Raw genomic sequence first — 15,693 nt, 5'->3', positions numbered from 1 at the left:
CCATAGAAAATTTCCTCCAAAATGCATTTATGTTTTCTTCAAACTGGCCGCTACATATAATCCCCCCCCCCCCCCCCCCCCCCCCCCCCCCGCCCTAATCTGCTTGACTCCCACCTCATCTTTCATTTTATCAAGCTCAAGATTCCACTAAAATTGATGATAGCTAAAAATAATACCGATGGATAATGGGGATCGTATAACCATGTTTGTTGGAATTCCTGCACCCTCCAGGCCTTCACAATTTGAAGGTTTATACACTCCAGCCAACCAATGTCCTTATTAGGAAAGAAAAAGAAACAATATTCTCCTGAACAAGGGATCTGATATGAGATGTGCTTCCTGAAAGTCTTATCTGTATATGAGAGCATCACGGCCAGGTCCTACCCCGATGTAGTGGACTGGGATACCAACCAGCTCCTCTATCCTCTCCACGTACAAACGAGCAGTCTCTGGGAGATCACTGTAGCTTCGTACCGAGGAGATGTCATCCTCCCAACCAGGTAGGACCTCATATTTGACCTATTACCAACAGAGAGAGATCATAAGAAGTTTCATCCATTGGCAAGAGTCACATTGTGCGACTTAGCATTTTCAAATGGCCCGTGCAAAATTACAGCATGAAATATGATTAACAGGATCAACTGTTCTTCCTCACCTTAATTTTCTCTAGAAGATCAAGGTCTGCTGGGAATGATTCGATTGAGTTACCATCTTCGGTACAGTATGAAGTTCCCAGCTTTACTTCCTTGAGACCAGTCAAGACGTCGAGTTTTGTCAGATTTAAAGACGAGAAACCGTTTATTTGGCAGCAGTACTTGAGTGCAACTATATCAAGCCAGCCACAGCGCCTTGGCCGACCTGTTGTTGTCCCAAATTCCATTCCAGAAGCACGAAGCAAATCACCAGTCTTACCCAGCAGCTCTGTTGGAAATGGACCAGAGCCGACCCTGGTTGTGTAAGCTTTTACCTGCACATGGAAATGTTAGGTTTATGGAGGGAGTTAAAATGAGGATTGCTAGGCAGCTGAAAGATAATTGAACTAACCACTCCAATGAGATCACCGATATTTCTAGGAGCAATACCAAGGCCGGTGCAAATACCACCAGCTGAGGGACTTGAGGAAGTAACAAACGGGTAAGTGCCAAAGTCAATGTCTAACATGGTGGCTTGACCACCTTCAACCAATATTTTCTTCTTTTGCAAGATTGACTGATTCATGAAGTGCACAGTATCAGTAATATAAGGTCCTAAACGCTCGGCAAACTTTTCGTACTTCTCAACCTCCTCTTTAAGGGTCTTGGTACTGTACTCAAATCCTTCAAAGCGAAGAGCTGCATCTGTCAGTAAGGTATTGAGTTTAGCACCAAAGGTATCCATATGCCGCAGATCACTGACTCTAAGTCCATTCCTTGTAACTTTGTTCGAATAGCATGGTCCAATTCCCCTCTTTGTTGTTCCTATAAGGGAATTTCCAAGCTCTACCTCTCTGAGCCCATCAACAGTTTGATGAAAATCAAATAAAAGATGGGCACGATCGGAAACTAGAATTCTTCCTTTGCAGGAAACCCCATTTGATTCCAACCCATCAATTTCCTTAAAGAAGCCAGGAAGATGAACCACTGCTCCGTTACCAATCACACATTGTGTGTTCTCATTGAGGATGCCTGATGGAACAAGATGCAGTGCAAACTTCTTTCCCTCTGAATTATATATAGTATGTCCAGCATTAGCTCCACCCTAATAACATAAAACATCCTACAAGTTAAAAAGGTAAAACAGATATAACCAACTATTATTGGAGGAGAGTAAGTCTAGTCTAATTGCCACCTTAAGAAAACTGAACTTCATAGCAAAAAGACCTATAAAGATAGTCCTCAAAACACACTGATGCAAAGAGAACGGTAGGAGAAATGAGCTCTATGTAATCAAGGTTTTTTATGAAGCGGTTTAATCATTTTTTACCCAGAAGAATTGCTTGTGTAAATATCATAGCCAAAACGAGAAAAAAAATCATTAATTATCAATACTGCATTATTGCCTCTACTAGATAACTGGAAAGGCTATCGCTCTTTTCAAGAGGATGTTTTATGATCCTATTTTTTAGTAAGAAGATTTCGACATAAAAAAAATGAACATATAGAAAGTATATCCATTGTGATTGTGGGTTTAGAACAATTGAAATAAACAAAATGCATTCCACAGATATTAAACTGATGCTTAGAATAGTTCAGCTATCTTTAATTCCTTATTTCTTAATGATGAAATAGCTATAAAAATAAGTAAATGATATAATCAAGAATGAGAAAACAGAGAGGCTATGCTGCGAAAAGACTAGCATCTTTCAGCTCATACTTCTCTCAGCAATACTTCCGTCTCAGAAAGATTTCATTTTTAGCTTATTGCACACATATCAATACAAAACTAAAAAGACTGAAATATTCTTTATTTTTTCAAATTCAAATGCATCTGTCTCATGTTTTCTCAAAGTCCAACGCACTTGTCTCCTGCTTTTGTAAACTTCAATATAATGATTACTTAAAAGTTAAAGTCTTTGTGGAACAAATAAAGTCAACAAAAGATTATGTCTTTGCCGGCGGAGGTAGTAATATGCTGAGATCAAAAGGGCTTCACACAATTCCAAAAAAAAAAAAACTGCCTTAATGATAATACATCTATAAAAAGTACTACTCCCTCCTTTTTTTTTATATTTGATGTCATTCACTTTTGGATATATGTTTAACCATTCGTCATATCAAAATTTTATTTTGTTGGGATCTTTTTTATCATTAAAGAAAATTTAATAGTGGCTTATACTTTTGTATGCTCGCACCAAAAATTTGAACAAGACAAATAAACATATGTCTAAAAGTTAACAATGTCAAACATAAAAAACCAAAAGGAGTAAATGATATAACCACGAATGAGACAAAAGAGAGTCTATGCTGAGAAAAGACTAGCGTCTTTCAGCTCATAATTCTCTCGACAATAATTATGTTGAGATCGAAAGGGCTTCACACAATTCAATAAAACCTGGGACCAATGGTACAGCCCATGTTGATGTCAGTACTTTTATCAGCATAAACAGAGCAAAAATCACAAACCCATGCTCAAATCATTTAGAAGTGCGCTTTGTAATACCAAGCTTCCTCTGTAATGCGGAATTTTTTTCCTAATTTCTGCTAGAATTGAATTCCTATGAAAATCGAATTTTCTGTTATTTCTTTGCGGTAAAAAGGAGGCCTAACTCCTAAATGTCAAGTACAAGTAATGCATGGTTACAGTAGTGCGTCAGCCGTCGCGAATGGCGCCACAAGACAAAAACAGCCTTCAAGTACCAACCATAACGCAAATCCACAACTAGTGCAAACTACGTGCATCCCAGTTCAAGGATCGTATCTGGAAACTTGTCAGAATCTCGTACTATCCTACCGCGAGGAGCCAATTTGTCGAACACCATGCGGACCAAGTAAAGAGGAACAGAGTGCGCGCTCACGGGGGCGCGCGCGAGAGAGAAGAGGAGACCAGACCTGGCACCGCGCGACGACGTCGAACCGCCGCGCGAGGATATCCACGAGCTTCCCCTTCCCCTCGTCCCCCCACTGCGTGCCCAGCACCCCGGCGACCTGGCTCAGCGACTCCAGCCGCCCCTGCGCTGCCGCCGACGCCGGCTCCTCCGCGGCCGTCACCACGGAGGCCTCCGCCCTCACCCTCACCGCCCGGCGCGAGCGCGGCGCCACCGCGCATGGCGCCGGGGGCCGCGCGGCGGCGGGGAGGAAGGAGAGCGAGGCGGCGGGGTCGAGGCAGAGAGCGGAGAAGGGCATGGCGGACGGCGCCGGTGGAGGGAAAAGGAGTGCGGAACGAACGAATGGCGGCTGGTGGTGGGCCCTCTCGGTCTGGAGGCGATGGTCGTGGGTGTGCCGTTATCCTCCTCTCTGTTCGATTCTCCCATCGCGAGATCGGACGGCTCGGATATTTCAGAAATGCCGTCCTGTTAGCTACGGGTTTACGTTGCCGACGACCGACGATTGATTTATGGGACCGCTTTTCGAAAAACTTTGGCTGAATTTTGATCAAATTTGTTGCTTGAGATTTGAACTTATTAAAGTCATTCCAAACTTCAACTGGGAATTAATTTCGAGCCACGTCGAAACATTACGAAAGGCTTTCGTCGCTTTTCAAACCCAATCCTGGTTCAGTATTCGTTGCCTAAACTCCGGAGCTACCCCTAACGTTTGTGTTGAATTTCCAGCAAAACTCATCCAATCTAAACTCCTTTAAAAAACTTTAATGTGATGGCAGTGAATCTACTAGCCCATATACTCTTGTAGTTTTTACATATTATCTCTTAAACTTATTAATATTAAGTAACAACTGAATCTAAATGGATAGTTAGATATAAAATGAAATTAAGGTGGATATTTCCTATAGCAAAAGATATTTTATGGAAAATGTGCTTGATATGTTTTTTTGTTTTCATCCTAGCAAAGCGAGAGCATTTAACTAGTTTTACAAGATTTCAACAAATTGGTTATTTTTGTTTTCATCCATAGCAAAGCAAGAGCATTTTGCTAGTTTTACAGGATTTCAACAAATTGGCTCTCTCCCTGGGGCTCTGAAGAACGCGAGAATGGCGTGTTTTTCCCAACCAAAAAGGTGGTCCGAACACGTGAAACGTAGCACTTTCCGTAAATTTGTCATGTTTGATTTGCTTTTAAACTGAGCTAAGTCGACCAAGTTGTATTTTGCAGCACCACCAGCTGGGCAGCACATAGGCCCTGGTTGATGATTGTTTTAAGCAACGTAACAAAATTTGATATATTAATAACTACTCAATAAGACACTTGGTAAATAGCTCAAAATTTTCTAATGGTGTATCTGGGTACATCTTGAAGCCCATGTAAAACAACCTAAATATAGCTACTTATCATGCAAAAGAACATGTGGATGTGCCGATCGTAGCAGCAACTCCAGAGAAGCACTGATCGATGAACAATTTCAGTCAACAGATACAGTGAGGAGATGAGATGAGCTTCGAGCCTCAGCGACCTTTGGCAGAAGCACTGGAATCAGCATTCTTTTTCCTTTTCTTCAGTAGGCTCACTTTGTCTCTTTTCCTTTCTTGGTGAATCTGTAGTTGCAAAGGTTGATTAGTTAGCTCAGAGCCATAAGTAACAATGCAAATGTTCATCCATGACAAAGGTTAGCTGGCAAACAAATACAAAGATGCACAAAAGCATGTGTCTTCTGAAAAATGGCAATGTGGCTAAAAATATTCACTGGATGCTTATCCAGCATGGATCTACATTGATGCAGAGACAAGAAACAGCAAGCAAGCAATAATGGAATTGCTAGTTGCAAATGACAAATACATGCGAGACAATATGAGCACACATACCTCAATTGCTTGAAGAAGACCTCTCTGCTTGCGAGACATAAGGGCCTTAGAAATGTCAGCAGCATCCTTCTCGGCTTGTTTACCATCATTTTTGTCCATAACATCTGGTGGGTTATCTGTCGTCCTATTTGAGAAGGTCATTCCTTCACATTCCATCTTCAGCTCATCATGGTACTGCTTCTCTAGCATTTCCAACTTTAGAAAAGAAAAGGGCAAAATGAGACAATAGAAAAATGCTTTTGGTAAAGAAGAAAATGAGACCACACCCGAAAGGACTATTGCTTTTATACTACACGGTGTTGAACTTACCTTCCTCTTCTTGTCAGCAACTTCATTAGACTCTGATCGATCAATAATTGCCTCTACCAGCGAATTTTCCATATCTTCGTCACCAATACTTGGCAGAGGCAACACCTGGTTTTGAGCAGCAGCTTGTAGCCTCTTAATGGTCTCTGCATACTCGGGAATGTAACCCTCTGCATCATTGTCCACGAAGGGAGATAAATGTGGTGGAGGCACCCTGAGACAAGAAAAGAATATTAATGCCAAAATTTTGGATAAGCATAACTGTAAATTTACTAGTGAACTTTTACACATATGGGCCATATTTCAGCAAGGTTGTTTCCCTCCACCTAAGATTGTGCAAGCAAAATTTGTAAAGCGTGCTACAAATTAAACAATTACAGTACAGTGATATTTAATTAAGTTAAAAGAGGGACAAAAGCCAGACTCTCAACTACAGTAGTGTCAAAATTATATAATCAGCACTTAAGAACTGGATAGTCTCCAACATCATGTAGTACAGGGACAAAAGCTGGATTCTCAACTACAGTAGTGCCAGTATTATATAATCAGCACTCGAGAACTGGATAGTCTCCAACATCATGTAATAGAGCAAGCAATTGTGATTAGTGAAGGTTTGTCCCCGCTTAAATTGCAGTTGGGAACTAAATACAAATAGCCACCCACAAATTTTAGCATAAATATGTAGAAGAGCCCACAACAGTAATCAATAAAAATTGCATATACAATTACACATATGCCATGATGTATACCTCCCAACAAAATAACCTTCTGTTGGCAGTATGATGCGAGCATTCACGCAATCATATATCCACTGTGGTTGCACATACTCCCTAGAGAGAAAAACATGGCTTTGGGTCGGTCTATCAACAATCTGCAAAATAATATAAGTTGTATCAGTATTATGCAAATACCATAGCTGCAAGGTAAATTGCATTAGAAATAAAGCAAAAACAAAAGACTGCTCTAATATAGCATTAAATATACGAGTATTTGTATATAAAAATTATTTCATTTAATGAAAGGGTAAAACAATTCTCTAGATTAAAGTTGGATAACCTCAGGTAGTCTTACAGAAAGATAAATATACCTGATGGGTGATGTCTTCATCTGTCTCATCAAATGGAGCTCCTTCTCCTTCCCATGAAACGGTACCTCCAAACGCTGGAATGATAAATAAGAGAGATTCCCTAGGCACCTGAAAGTGGAAAATACAACAGATAATATATAAGATTAAAATATTTAAGATGACTTGCATAAATATATCCTCCTAGCATACAAGTTTTCAATGGCCTACCTCGCGACTTAGGTAGAACTTCAGGTTTCTGAATAAACTCTTGCATTCTTTGGCATCTGCGTCCTCTGCATCAGTAGCAGTAGATTCTTGTACAAGATGCATTAGTGCTCCAGGTTCATTAGTTGGGAGTTGATGTTGAAGCTGCGCCAATCGGATTTCAGACTCGTCTGTTTTTGAGCTCTCTTTATTATTTTCATCCTCTTTGTCTTCAATTAATCCAGCAGACTCTGAATTTCCAGGTACCCTTCCAGAAGACATGTACCGGCACAATGCATAGAGCTCTAGTAGGAGTATAACAGGGGTTGTCAAACAAAAAGTTCAAAGAAAAGATATGTAAAATACAGGCAAATTATAGTAAGCTAGTGATGAACACAAAGAAGGATAAGACATAACTACAATAAGCACCGGCACTTACCAGAAGCTAAGGCTTCCAAACGAGGATCCAGAACAGGAGGATAATTTACATTTATTGAATGGTAAAGCTTGAAGTTTATAAAACCGAGAAGAGTCTGCAGGCAGTATAGTAACGTCAGAAAATTGAAAGAACCATTATAACACGCACTTCTAACACAGGCGTTTATTATATGTACTAAGTGATCAATCTTGACAATTTATTGCTAGGCATCCTAACATAATATATCTAAAAAGTTTCAACACAATCATAGATTCGTCAGGTGTACATGGTAATAGCTAGACTGCAATATAATATTTTGCAACAATCACAATCTTTCATGAAACAGAACATAAATATTAGATACCAATATACCATACATATCCGGTTCCAAAAAAACAAAAATATATGGCTTCAGACCTACAATCGAAACATCACCAGTCATGCAACATTGTGGAGTGCAAGTTCATGCTAGACAGAACCCACAAGAACCAAGATCACAGTTGTGCTCGAAGAAATGTGCTTACATTAACCTCTTGTATTTCCTTATGTGCTATATGTGTGATCACAGTTTATTACGCATCAAAATTTCATATAGCAGTGGCAGTATTATTTGGATAAGAAGTGACACTATGTTGCAGAATAAAACAGGATACATAGTACTTAGGATAGCTCATCATCATTGTCACCTCATAGAATTCCAAAAAGGTAAGCATCACATTGAAGTCGACATCGTCGGTTAAAACTTGTTGAAGAGCATGTGGAGTTAGCCAGGTGACCTTTTGACCTTGAACTTCAGCCTACAAAAAGTAGTTTTGTCTTATAGAAATCTACAATATGATGCACACTTACAGTGATTTCAAAGGCAAGGACTGCAAGTAGACAACTACACAAACTTACTTGGTAATATATGCCCTTGACAGATATAAATGTCTTCCGCAGGGAATGAGTTCGAGATATATGCTTGCCACTCATGGCTCAACCTACGAAGTTAAAAGTACAAACATGTATCCAAATTAATAAAAATATATGAGCACTCCATCATATATTAGCATTGCCAAACATGTCAGATATAGCAATGTAATATATTAGGGATAAAGATGGGGCAAATGGCAGCATGATGAATATTTATTTAAGAACTAGGAACCTACAAGTGTGGGGATTGAAGTGTGTGAATTTAAGGAAGGGAATTCATTAATCTGGATACCTGCGGCAATTATGAATCCGCTGAACTTGCACACGTTCACCTTCAACAGCAGGCAACGCAGCAAAAAGATGCACCATTGTCAGGCAATCATCCAAGTCACGAAGAGCATCAACAAAAGTTGGATATCTGTAAAGCAAAATTATGGGGATGATTTTGTATGGAAACAACAGGGTATAGATGTGACCAAGAAATCACATTAAACCTAGTAGAGTAGTACCTTTCAAGAATGAGCCTGTCAAGTTTGTAAGTTGGTGGTCGGTTCAACAATCTATCTGCAAGATCCTTATTTTTCTTGGCAAAAGCCTTTTTGACCTTCTTCCTGTGGACCTTGATTTCTCTGAAGTCAGGCAACAAGGAAATATCATTAAGAGTGGGGGACATCATAAAAGAACAGTGAATAAAGTAGCTACTACATCACCAAACTGACAAATCAGGAATAATGTGGTCTTATAAACTCGTACTTTTTAATACAAAGACAATATGCAACACAATGTAGCAACTAAAGTTCTAATGAAACTGTCAATCATACAAGACACACCATGATTCCCATAACAATCACATAACTGCAGGCAACTAGTTTACTCCCTCAGTTCCATATGAAAAGTCATTTTGAGTTTGTCCCAAGTCAAACTTTTCAAGTTTGTCTAACTTTATAGAAAAAAACATAGCAACATCTACATGGCCTAGATAATGGCTCTCTGAAAACCTATATTATGTTGGATTTCCTAGTCTGTCTTTAGTAAAAAAAATCCATTTTGCTTGTCATAATCTCCACTGCAAGGACCGAACACAAAAACAATTTGGCATCATTGCAGCAAATAAATCACATAACAAGAACACAATACAAAAAAAATTCCAGATCACTAGCACAATTAAGATATTTTCAGATTACCTATCTTGACTCCAAGGCTATTAACAAATAAGAAAACTGAAGGAAATGTTACCCCATTAAAAATTGAACATGCATTCAGCTAAATTTTGAGATTCTGTTACACTACATGCCTTGTATAGAGAAAAATGCAATCAACCAACAAGGCATGTAATCCAAATGCTTGGTGAGTGCATACTGCATACTGAATATTTCTGTAATCATGACACTAAAAAGCAGATGGTAGATCTTTGACAAGAAAACTAAGTACCTGAACTTCTCAATCAAGGGATCATGGACCAGGAAGGCAATATCCTTCATGTGGTAGTAGGTCTTGTGGTTCCCTTCCACCTTCTTCTTTGGATCCCGGGGGAAGACGCCCTTGAGAATGCATATCTTCCTGCAACCGATTGCAAAATTTTAACTTTTTAACACGGTTGCTCTCGACTTAGCAATTATCATGTAAGCTATACAAAACACAGAGAACAATCCTAATCGGTTGCGTTATCGAGCTAAAGGGCACCGCAAAATGCGTTAATTTTAGCCCGTTAGCATCAATAAAACCAATAGAATTAGCCACAAATACACAAAAAAAACAGCGCCAGTATGAGCTGCCACATCATTAGCCAGTAATAGCTCGGAGAATAGAGGATGACCTGAAGGTTGCGAGGCTAATCTGCAGGTACTTCACCGCCTTGCTCCTGGTGATGTACTTCGCCGCGTTCCCCTCCTTCTTCTTGCCCTAGAACGCCACCCAAAGCAGCAGCTGAGAGGCTCCGCGTGCAACACGAACATGGGTGTATGGGGGTGGCGGGAGGAGTAGAGAGTCAATTACCGCAGGCCGGTAGTGCTTCGGCATGGTGACGACGGCGGCGGCGGCGGCGTTGGCTCCTCGGACAAGAGGGAGCGGGGAAAGGAGAGGCCAAGATGGGAGATGGGTTTTTAGGGTTTTTGGTTTATATTGCGGCTGATGGCTTTGGGCCCTTTTTGGGCTGGAGCACGCCGTGGCCCTGTGACCTGTCGATAGATTTTCCCTGCAAGGGAATTGTATTTGGACAGAACTTAGGCCGCATTCGAATAAGTTATTTTATTCCTTTCGTTTTCCGCACGCATGTTTTTTAAAATGTTAAATGGTGTATTTCTTGTAAAAAATTTATTGTCTATTTTATATTTTTTTAATAATTAATAATTAATTAATCATATACTAATCTATTGCTACGTTTTCCGTGCCGGATAAGTTAACTTATCCCTCTACCTAACGAACGCAGCCTTAGGATATTCCACAGAACTACACTTTCTTGGGTTGGGATCTTTATTCGGATAAAAGGGAAAAATATCTGATTTCAGGATAGCTATTTAATTGTATAAATGATAAAATTAATTAATATAAAATTAAAACCTACTACATAGAGGTGTGATGATAAACTTATATGTAGAGTTTTTTTAAAAAAAATCATGGTTTAGCCGTTTAAGAATCGTGTGTGCAAAAAACAATAAATAATTTAAGTAATATTGTGTGTTCATATGCAAGAAAAGAGAAAGGAGAGGAAGGGAGAGAAAGAGAGAAAAAAATTTGATATGTGGGATCCACTGGACACCACGTCAATAAAATCGGTTAAAAAATAGGTTAATACTGCCGATGCCGATGGACCACTTTTAAAAGGATTAATTGAGTTTAGGGTACACATTTCATTTCGGTTAAACGACGAAAAACAAACTCGGCTCCAAGTTAAGGACGTCTGGCGGACTTCTTCCTAAAAAAAACTGTAGTTTTCTCTTTGGACGGCCCAAATAGCCTACCACAATGCGCAAAACGTCCTGAAGGGCCTCGCCAGTCAGCGAGCTATCAAAATCTCCAAGGAGAGCCAGCGCCGCCAACCTTTTCGCGGCTTCTCTTGTTTTTTTCTTTTCCTCGTATTATCTTTTTCCCGCGGCGCGATTACGAAAAGAAACTCTTCCCGCCGGCGCGCCACCTCCCGCCGACCAAAACTCCTCCATAAACCCCTCGTCCCTGCCATTCTCCTCTCCTTCGCGCCTCCTCCCTCCCTCTCTCTCCTCTCCTCCTCTTCTCTCTCCTCTCCCCTCCCCCGATGGCGACGCGGCCGCGATCCTCCCCGACGTTCTTCGGCGGCCTCCGGGCCCGCGAGCTCAGCGGCGCGAGGGTGCCCCGCGCAGCCGCGGCGCGGCTCCCGTACCTCGCGGACCTCTCCTCCGACCCCGGGGGCCGCGGAAGCGGGGTCATCGCCGTCGAGCACGACGGCGACCGCGCCGTGCCTTTCGCCATCTCGTTCTGCAAGGTGAGCCTGGCCCCCGGGGTTTCGTATCCCCCTCCTTCGTTTTGATGCGTTTTCCGATTTGGAAGGGTTAGATTTGAGGAGGCTGACTGCTCGACGAAACCCTCGCTTTTTTCTTCCAGGCCAAGCAGATCTCTCACCTTCTGGCGGTAGCCGACGAGGAGGGGTACGTTGGTCTCTACGACACCCGCCGGCGCCTCCCATCCAGCTCGTCGTCCCTGGAGAAATCAGGTTGGATTGGATCCCTCCCTGGTCTAGTTTCCTCACTTTCCGATTCAGATCGTGGGTGTCTGAGGCCACTCGTGTCGTGCCATGTTCGATATGTTCCAATCTGAAATCGTGACCTTGTCGCAGCGGAAACGAAGACGGTGGACTGGGTTGCCCACAACAATGCAATCTTTGATGTGTGCTGGATCAAGGTAACACCGCTCATTCTTAATGCTTGAATCATGTTAGAATTAGCGCTATAAAATCCAGCCCTCATCAACTTATATCATATTCTTTTTTGTTGTTGTTTATTAAGGAGGGATCCCAATTACTGACTGCATCAGGTGATCAGACTGTAAGTAAAGCAATAGGATCGAATTATTTGCTGCATCATTGATTCAATGTACTGATTGCGTCTGGCAGATCTCATTGGGTTTGTTTGTTCTGTATCAGGTGAAGATATGGTCTGTGGAAAATAAGAAATGCCTTGGTGTTCTATCAGGGCACACCGGGAGTGTGAAGTCGTTGTCATGTCATTCTTCAAATCCAGGTTAGTATTATGTTGAAAAAAATTATATTCTTCATACATGCGTCTATAGAATTTGCCAGAACCTTGCATCCAACAGCTTATTGCCTGTGCAGAGCTCATTGTTACTGGTTCGAGGGATGGTTCTTTTGCCCTTTGGGATCTAAGATGTGACCCCAAAACCCCAAAAGGTCATCGTGAAGCTTGCCTCATGTATGTTTCCTTGGCTGCTGCAATCTAAATTTTCCCTTCCAACGACGGTGATAAATAAATAGCAAATTAGTATCTTTTTTCACTCCGTTTGGAATTTGACACATGCTAGGTCATCCGTTATTGTCAAACAAGCACATAGTCCCACACAAGGAAACCGAACAAGGTGTAGAGCAAAGGTATTGAATTTGCATGAAATGGTATTTGATGTGTATGATCATACATCCTACTTTGGCCAACTAGCTGACATTGTTAATCATTAGGCGGTTTCGACAAGCATCACATCTGTTCTTTATTTGAAGGATGATATCTCCATTGCTACTTCTGGAGCTGCAGACAAGTATGCTATTCCCCATCCTTTCTATTCTTGTATTTCAATGGCATGATGCTGTTTCCTTTTCTGTGATACATTTGAATATGACCATATTACATAGAACACAATGCAGTTCGTTTTTGTTGGTTGATTGCATTTAACTGTCTGAATATTGATTTTCCACTTTTAATAATGTTTCAGTATTATAAAGATATGGGATACACGGAACATTAAATTGTCTCTCATCAACAGAAGCTCTCAAGCACAACCATTGGTAAGCAGCTATCAGTCAGTATAAAGTATGTTTATTGCTCAATTTGAGACTTACTGAACATTCGTTCAGGAGGGGGTGAAACATGGGATCTCTTGCTTGTCTCAAGACTCATATGGTGCCTATATTGCTGCGTCATGCATGGATCACAGGTAATACCCGTTCTCAACTACAGATTACAAAGCTAATATCAATGGTGAAAGCTGCTTTTGACTTTATAAGCCTTTCAGGATCTATCTGTATAGTGTTCTTCATATGGATAAAGGCCCAATTAAGGTTTACACTGGCAGCAAAATCGAATCTTTCTTTGTGAAGGTCAGTGAGTGACAACCTGAGTTTGTTTTTCTATTTTTCAAGCAGCATTCCTGCTTGTTCTTAGGTAGTCATATATATATGTCTCATAACACTTGATAAGGTCAAATGCAGTCTGCTATCAGTCCTGATGGAACTCACATTCTTGGTGGTTCGAGTGATGGCAATGTGTACTTATGGCAGGTAGTTGGATCGTGTTGCCATTATGCACATGCATTAGTTTCTCTTTACATTTTATTCATGCCAATACCTTTTCCACTGACATAGGTAGATCAGCCTGAAAGTGGTCCTATAATTTTGGAAGGTCATGAAGGTGAAGTTACTTCAGTTGACTGGTACGATCTACATACAATAGTTTTTGTGGAAATCTTATCAACCATCCAGTGTTCAGATTTCAATACGGGGTTTCACAATTTTCAGGTGTGCATCAGAGATTGGGAAGATAGCAACAACATCTGATGATTCCAAGGTGAGACAGCGTGGTTAACCTTGCAAATTTTGTTCAAATGCAACCTTCATGAATCTTAGATCGTAGGGACCTTTTCTTTTGCTATTACACACCTAAGTGTTGCAAGACAAATTAAATGATTATCTTATCATGTACAAAGGGGAGGGGGTTGCAGATATTCAATTTTTTTTTAAGAAAGACCACTGATAACACTGTATAATGCACACCAGGTTCGCGTATGGAATACTGAGAGAAGGGTCTCCCCCAAAATAAGCTCCCCAACAGTCATCCGCAAGAGAATAACCGCACCAAACACCGCATGCCGGTCTGCTAGCCACGAGCTAGCTACAACTTCAAGAGATGTACCCTGCACCAGTACAGATGGTGAATTGCCAACTGGTGCACGCTCTCCCCTTCAGCCCAGAGTACTGGAGTTTGGCACACCGGAGTCGGCGAAAAAGAGAGCCTTTGGGTTGTTTCAGGAGGATTCCTTGGACATGAGGAAAAGCCCAGGTGCTCAAATGAACAGCCCATCTTCAGTTCTAAGCCCACCTCCTTCACTGAAGAGGAGAACAATTCGGGACTACTTTGCTAGTAGTACATCTTGAACTTTGACAGTTGACACCTTCTGACAAGCAGACTGTTTCTTGAATTCTTAGCTGTTCTGAGGAGCTTTCTGAACTTGCGGTGAGAATCTTGTTTTTCTGCCCGAGCTTTACTCTTTACCCCATGGATTATTGCAGCAACTATTGTTTTTCTAGAACAGCAATTAATAACTCTTTTTTCTCCTTTACAGGACTGGATTAAGTATCAGTTCAATTGCTAAGAAGGCTGATAATTTTGGGAAAATAATGTTCAGTGGAGCTGTTGTGGTAATGTTAATGATTTTTTTCTCTGAAATGCGGCTGTACATAATAGATTTGCTACAGTCCACCTGACTGCCGGTCTTATATCATTGTTATTGGCTCCAGTTTAACAAAACTAAAAGAATTTTTAATTCCTATTGAATCCATCAGTATGAGTGTTAGATGAGCAAAGATGTGCTGTCTCCTTGGTAAAATCTTTTGGTAATAATGGGAATAGCATATCATGGAACTTAAAATTGTGCCTGGCTGCTGGCTGTGTTTTGAGTTGCCGGATTGCCATGTCACATGACTAAAGGCCAGACCAGAAGATGAACAAAGATTGGTCAGGTATACATTGATCCATTGACAATCGTGCAAAGTGAAGTAGTAGTATTTGGCAGTGGTGCAGTGCCTGTATTAATAATTGTGTTCGTACTAAATTAAATGGTCATAAGGGTGCGTTTAGTTACAAAAATTTTAGGGGTGAATGTAATTTTTTTTGTTTTGGGGCCTTTTTTGCTATTTGCAAACTGAACGGTGGAGCAAAAAATTTTGCGTTCACATGGATAGAACAATGTAGTCAAATTTTGGTGGTGTTTAGTTTGCAAATTTTTTTTGCAAAAACATCATATCATGTTTTTCAATACACATTTGAAGTATTAAACGTAGTCTAATTATAAAATAAATTTTAGATTCCGGTTGGAAACTGTATTTTTGAGCCTAATTAATCCGTCATTAGCACATGTTGATTACTGTAGCACTTATGACTAATTACTTTCTAATTAGACTCAAAAGATTCGTCTTAA

General features: G+C 40.7%; 3 protein-coding genes across 3 annotated transcripts; 1 reads left to right on the top strand and 2 right to left on the bottom strand.

The window, feature by feature from the left end:
• Nucleotides 1-173: 173 nt before the first annotated feature.
• Nucleotides 174-3,868, bottom strand: LOC102707019 (adenylosuccinate synthetase 2, chloroplastic). Its single transcript, XM_040521572.1, has 4 exons — nt 3,528-3,868; nt 1,045-1,737; nt 656-967; nt 174-519 (listed from the first exon to the last, which is right to left on the bottom strand). Exons 1-4 carry the CDS (start codon nt 3,819-3,821, stop codon nt 349-351), a joined length of 1,470 nt encoding a protein of 489 aa, XP_040377506.1. The 5' UTR covers nt 3,822-3,868; the 3' UTR covers nt 174-348.
• Nucleotides 3,869-4,686: 818 nt separating this feature from the next.
• LOC102706741 (pescadillo homolog) lies at nt 4,687-10,387 on the bottom strand. The gene is given in 15 exon segments (XM_006651662.3): nt 4,687-5,128; nt 5,396-5,590; nt 5,705-5,915; nt 6,451-6,572; nt 6,789-6,896; nt 6,996-7,276; nt 7,411-7,504; nt 8,076-8,186; nt 8,287-8,344; nt 8,346-8,369; nt 8,594-8,719; nt 8,811-8,930; nt 9,733-9,861; nt 10,118-10,203; nt 10,297-10,387. Coding segments are annotated over 15 exon segments (1,779 nt in total). The 5' UTR covers nt 10,321-10,387; the 3' UTR covers nt 4,687-5,038.
• A 1,164-nt stretch (nt 10,388-11,551) lies between these two features.
• On the top strand, nt 11,552-15,069 carry LOC102706463 (denticleless protein homolog). The gene is made up of 16 exons (XM_015834543.2): nt 11,552-11,758; nt 11,878-11,986; nt 12,110-12,174; nt 12,279-12,317; nt 12,416-12,512; nt 12,605-12,701; nt 12,811-12,877; nt 12,962-13,038; nt 13,213-13,285; nt 13,355-13,434; nt 13,513-13,597; nt 13,709-13,777; nt 13,862-13,929; nt 14,015-14,063; nt 14,273-14,729; nt 14,839-15,069. The coding sequence occupies exons 1-15, from the start codon at nt 11,552-11,554 to the stop codon at nt 14,648-14,650; spliced, it is 1,560 nt and encodes a 519-aa protein (XP_015690029.2). The 3' UTR covers nt 14,651-14,729; nt 14,839-15,069.
• Nucleotides 15,070-15,693: the final 624 nt, after the last annotated feature.

This window comes from Oryza brachyantha, chromosome 3, assembly GCF_000231095.2.
Source record: "Oryza brachyantha chromosome 3, ObraRS2, whole genome shotgun sequence".
Classification (NCBI taxonomy): Eukaryota; Viridiplantae; Streptophyta; class Magnoliopsida; order Poales; family Poaceae; genus Oryza; species Oryza brachyantha.
Note: the sequence above shows the minus strand (reverse complement) of the source record. Positions and strands in the feature narration are given on the sequence as shown.

Coding starts and splice junctions, on each gene's coding strand:
- LOC102707019 (XM_040521572.1), bottom strand. CDS start 3,821: ATGCCCTTCTCCGCTCTCTGCCTCGACCCCGCCGCCTCGCTCTCCTTC. Junction 968..1,044: donor TCGGTGATCTCATTGGAGTG/GTTAGTTCAATT, acceptor TTCCATGTGCAG/GTAAAAGCTTACACAACCAG. Junction 520..655: donor ATCTTCTAGAGAAAATTAAG/GTGAGGAAGAAC, acceptor TGTTGGTAATAG/GTCAAATATGAGGTCCTACC.
- LOC102706463 (XM_015834543.2), top strand. CDS start 11,552: ATGGCGACGCGGCCGCGATCCTCCCCGACGTTCTTCGGCGGCCTCCGG. Junction 11,987..12,109: donor GTCGTCCCTGGAGAAATCAG/GTTGGATTGGAT, acceptor ACCTTGTCGCAG/CGGAAACGAAGACGGTGGAC. Junction 13,778..13,861: donor GCAATGTGTACTTATGGCAG/GTAGTTGGATCG, acceptor CCACTGACATAG/GTAGATCAGCCTGAAAGTGG.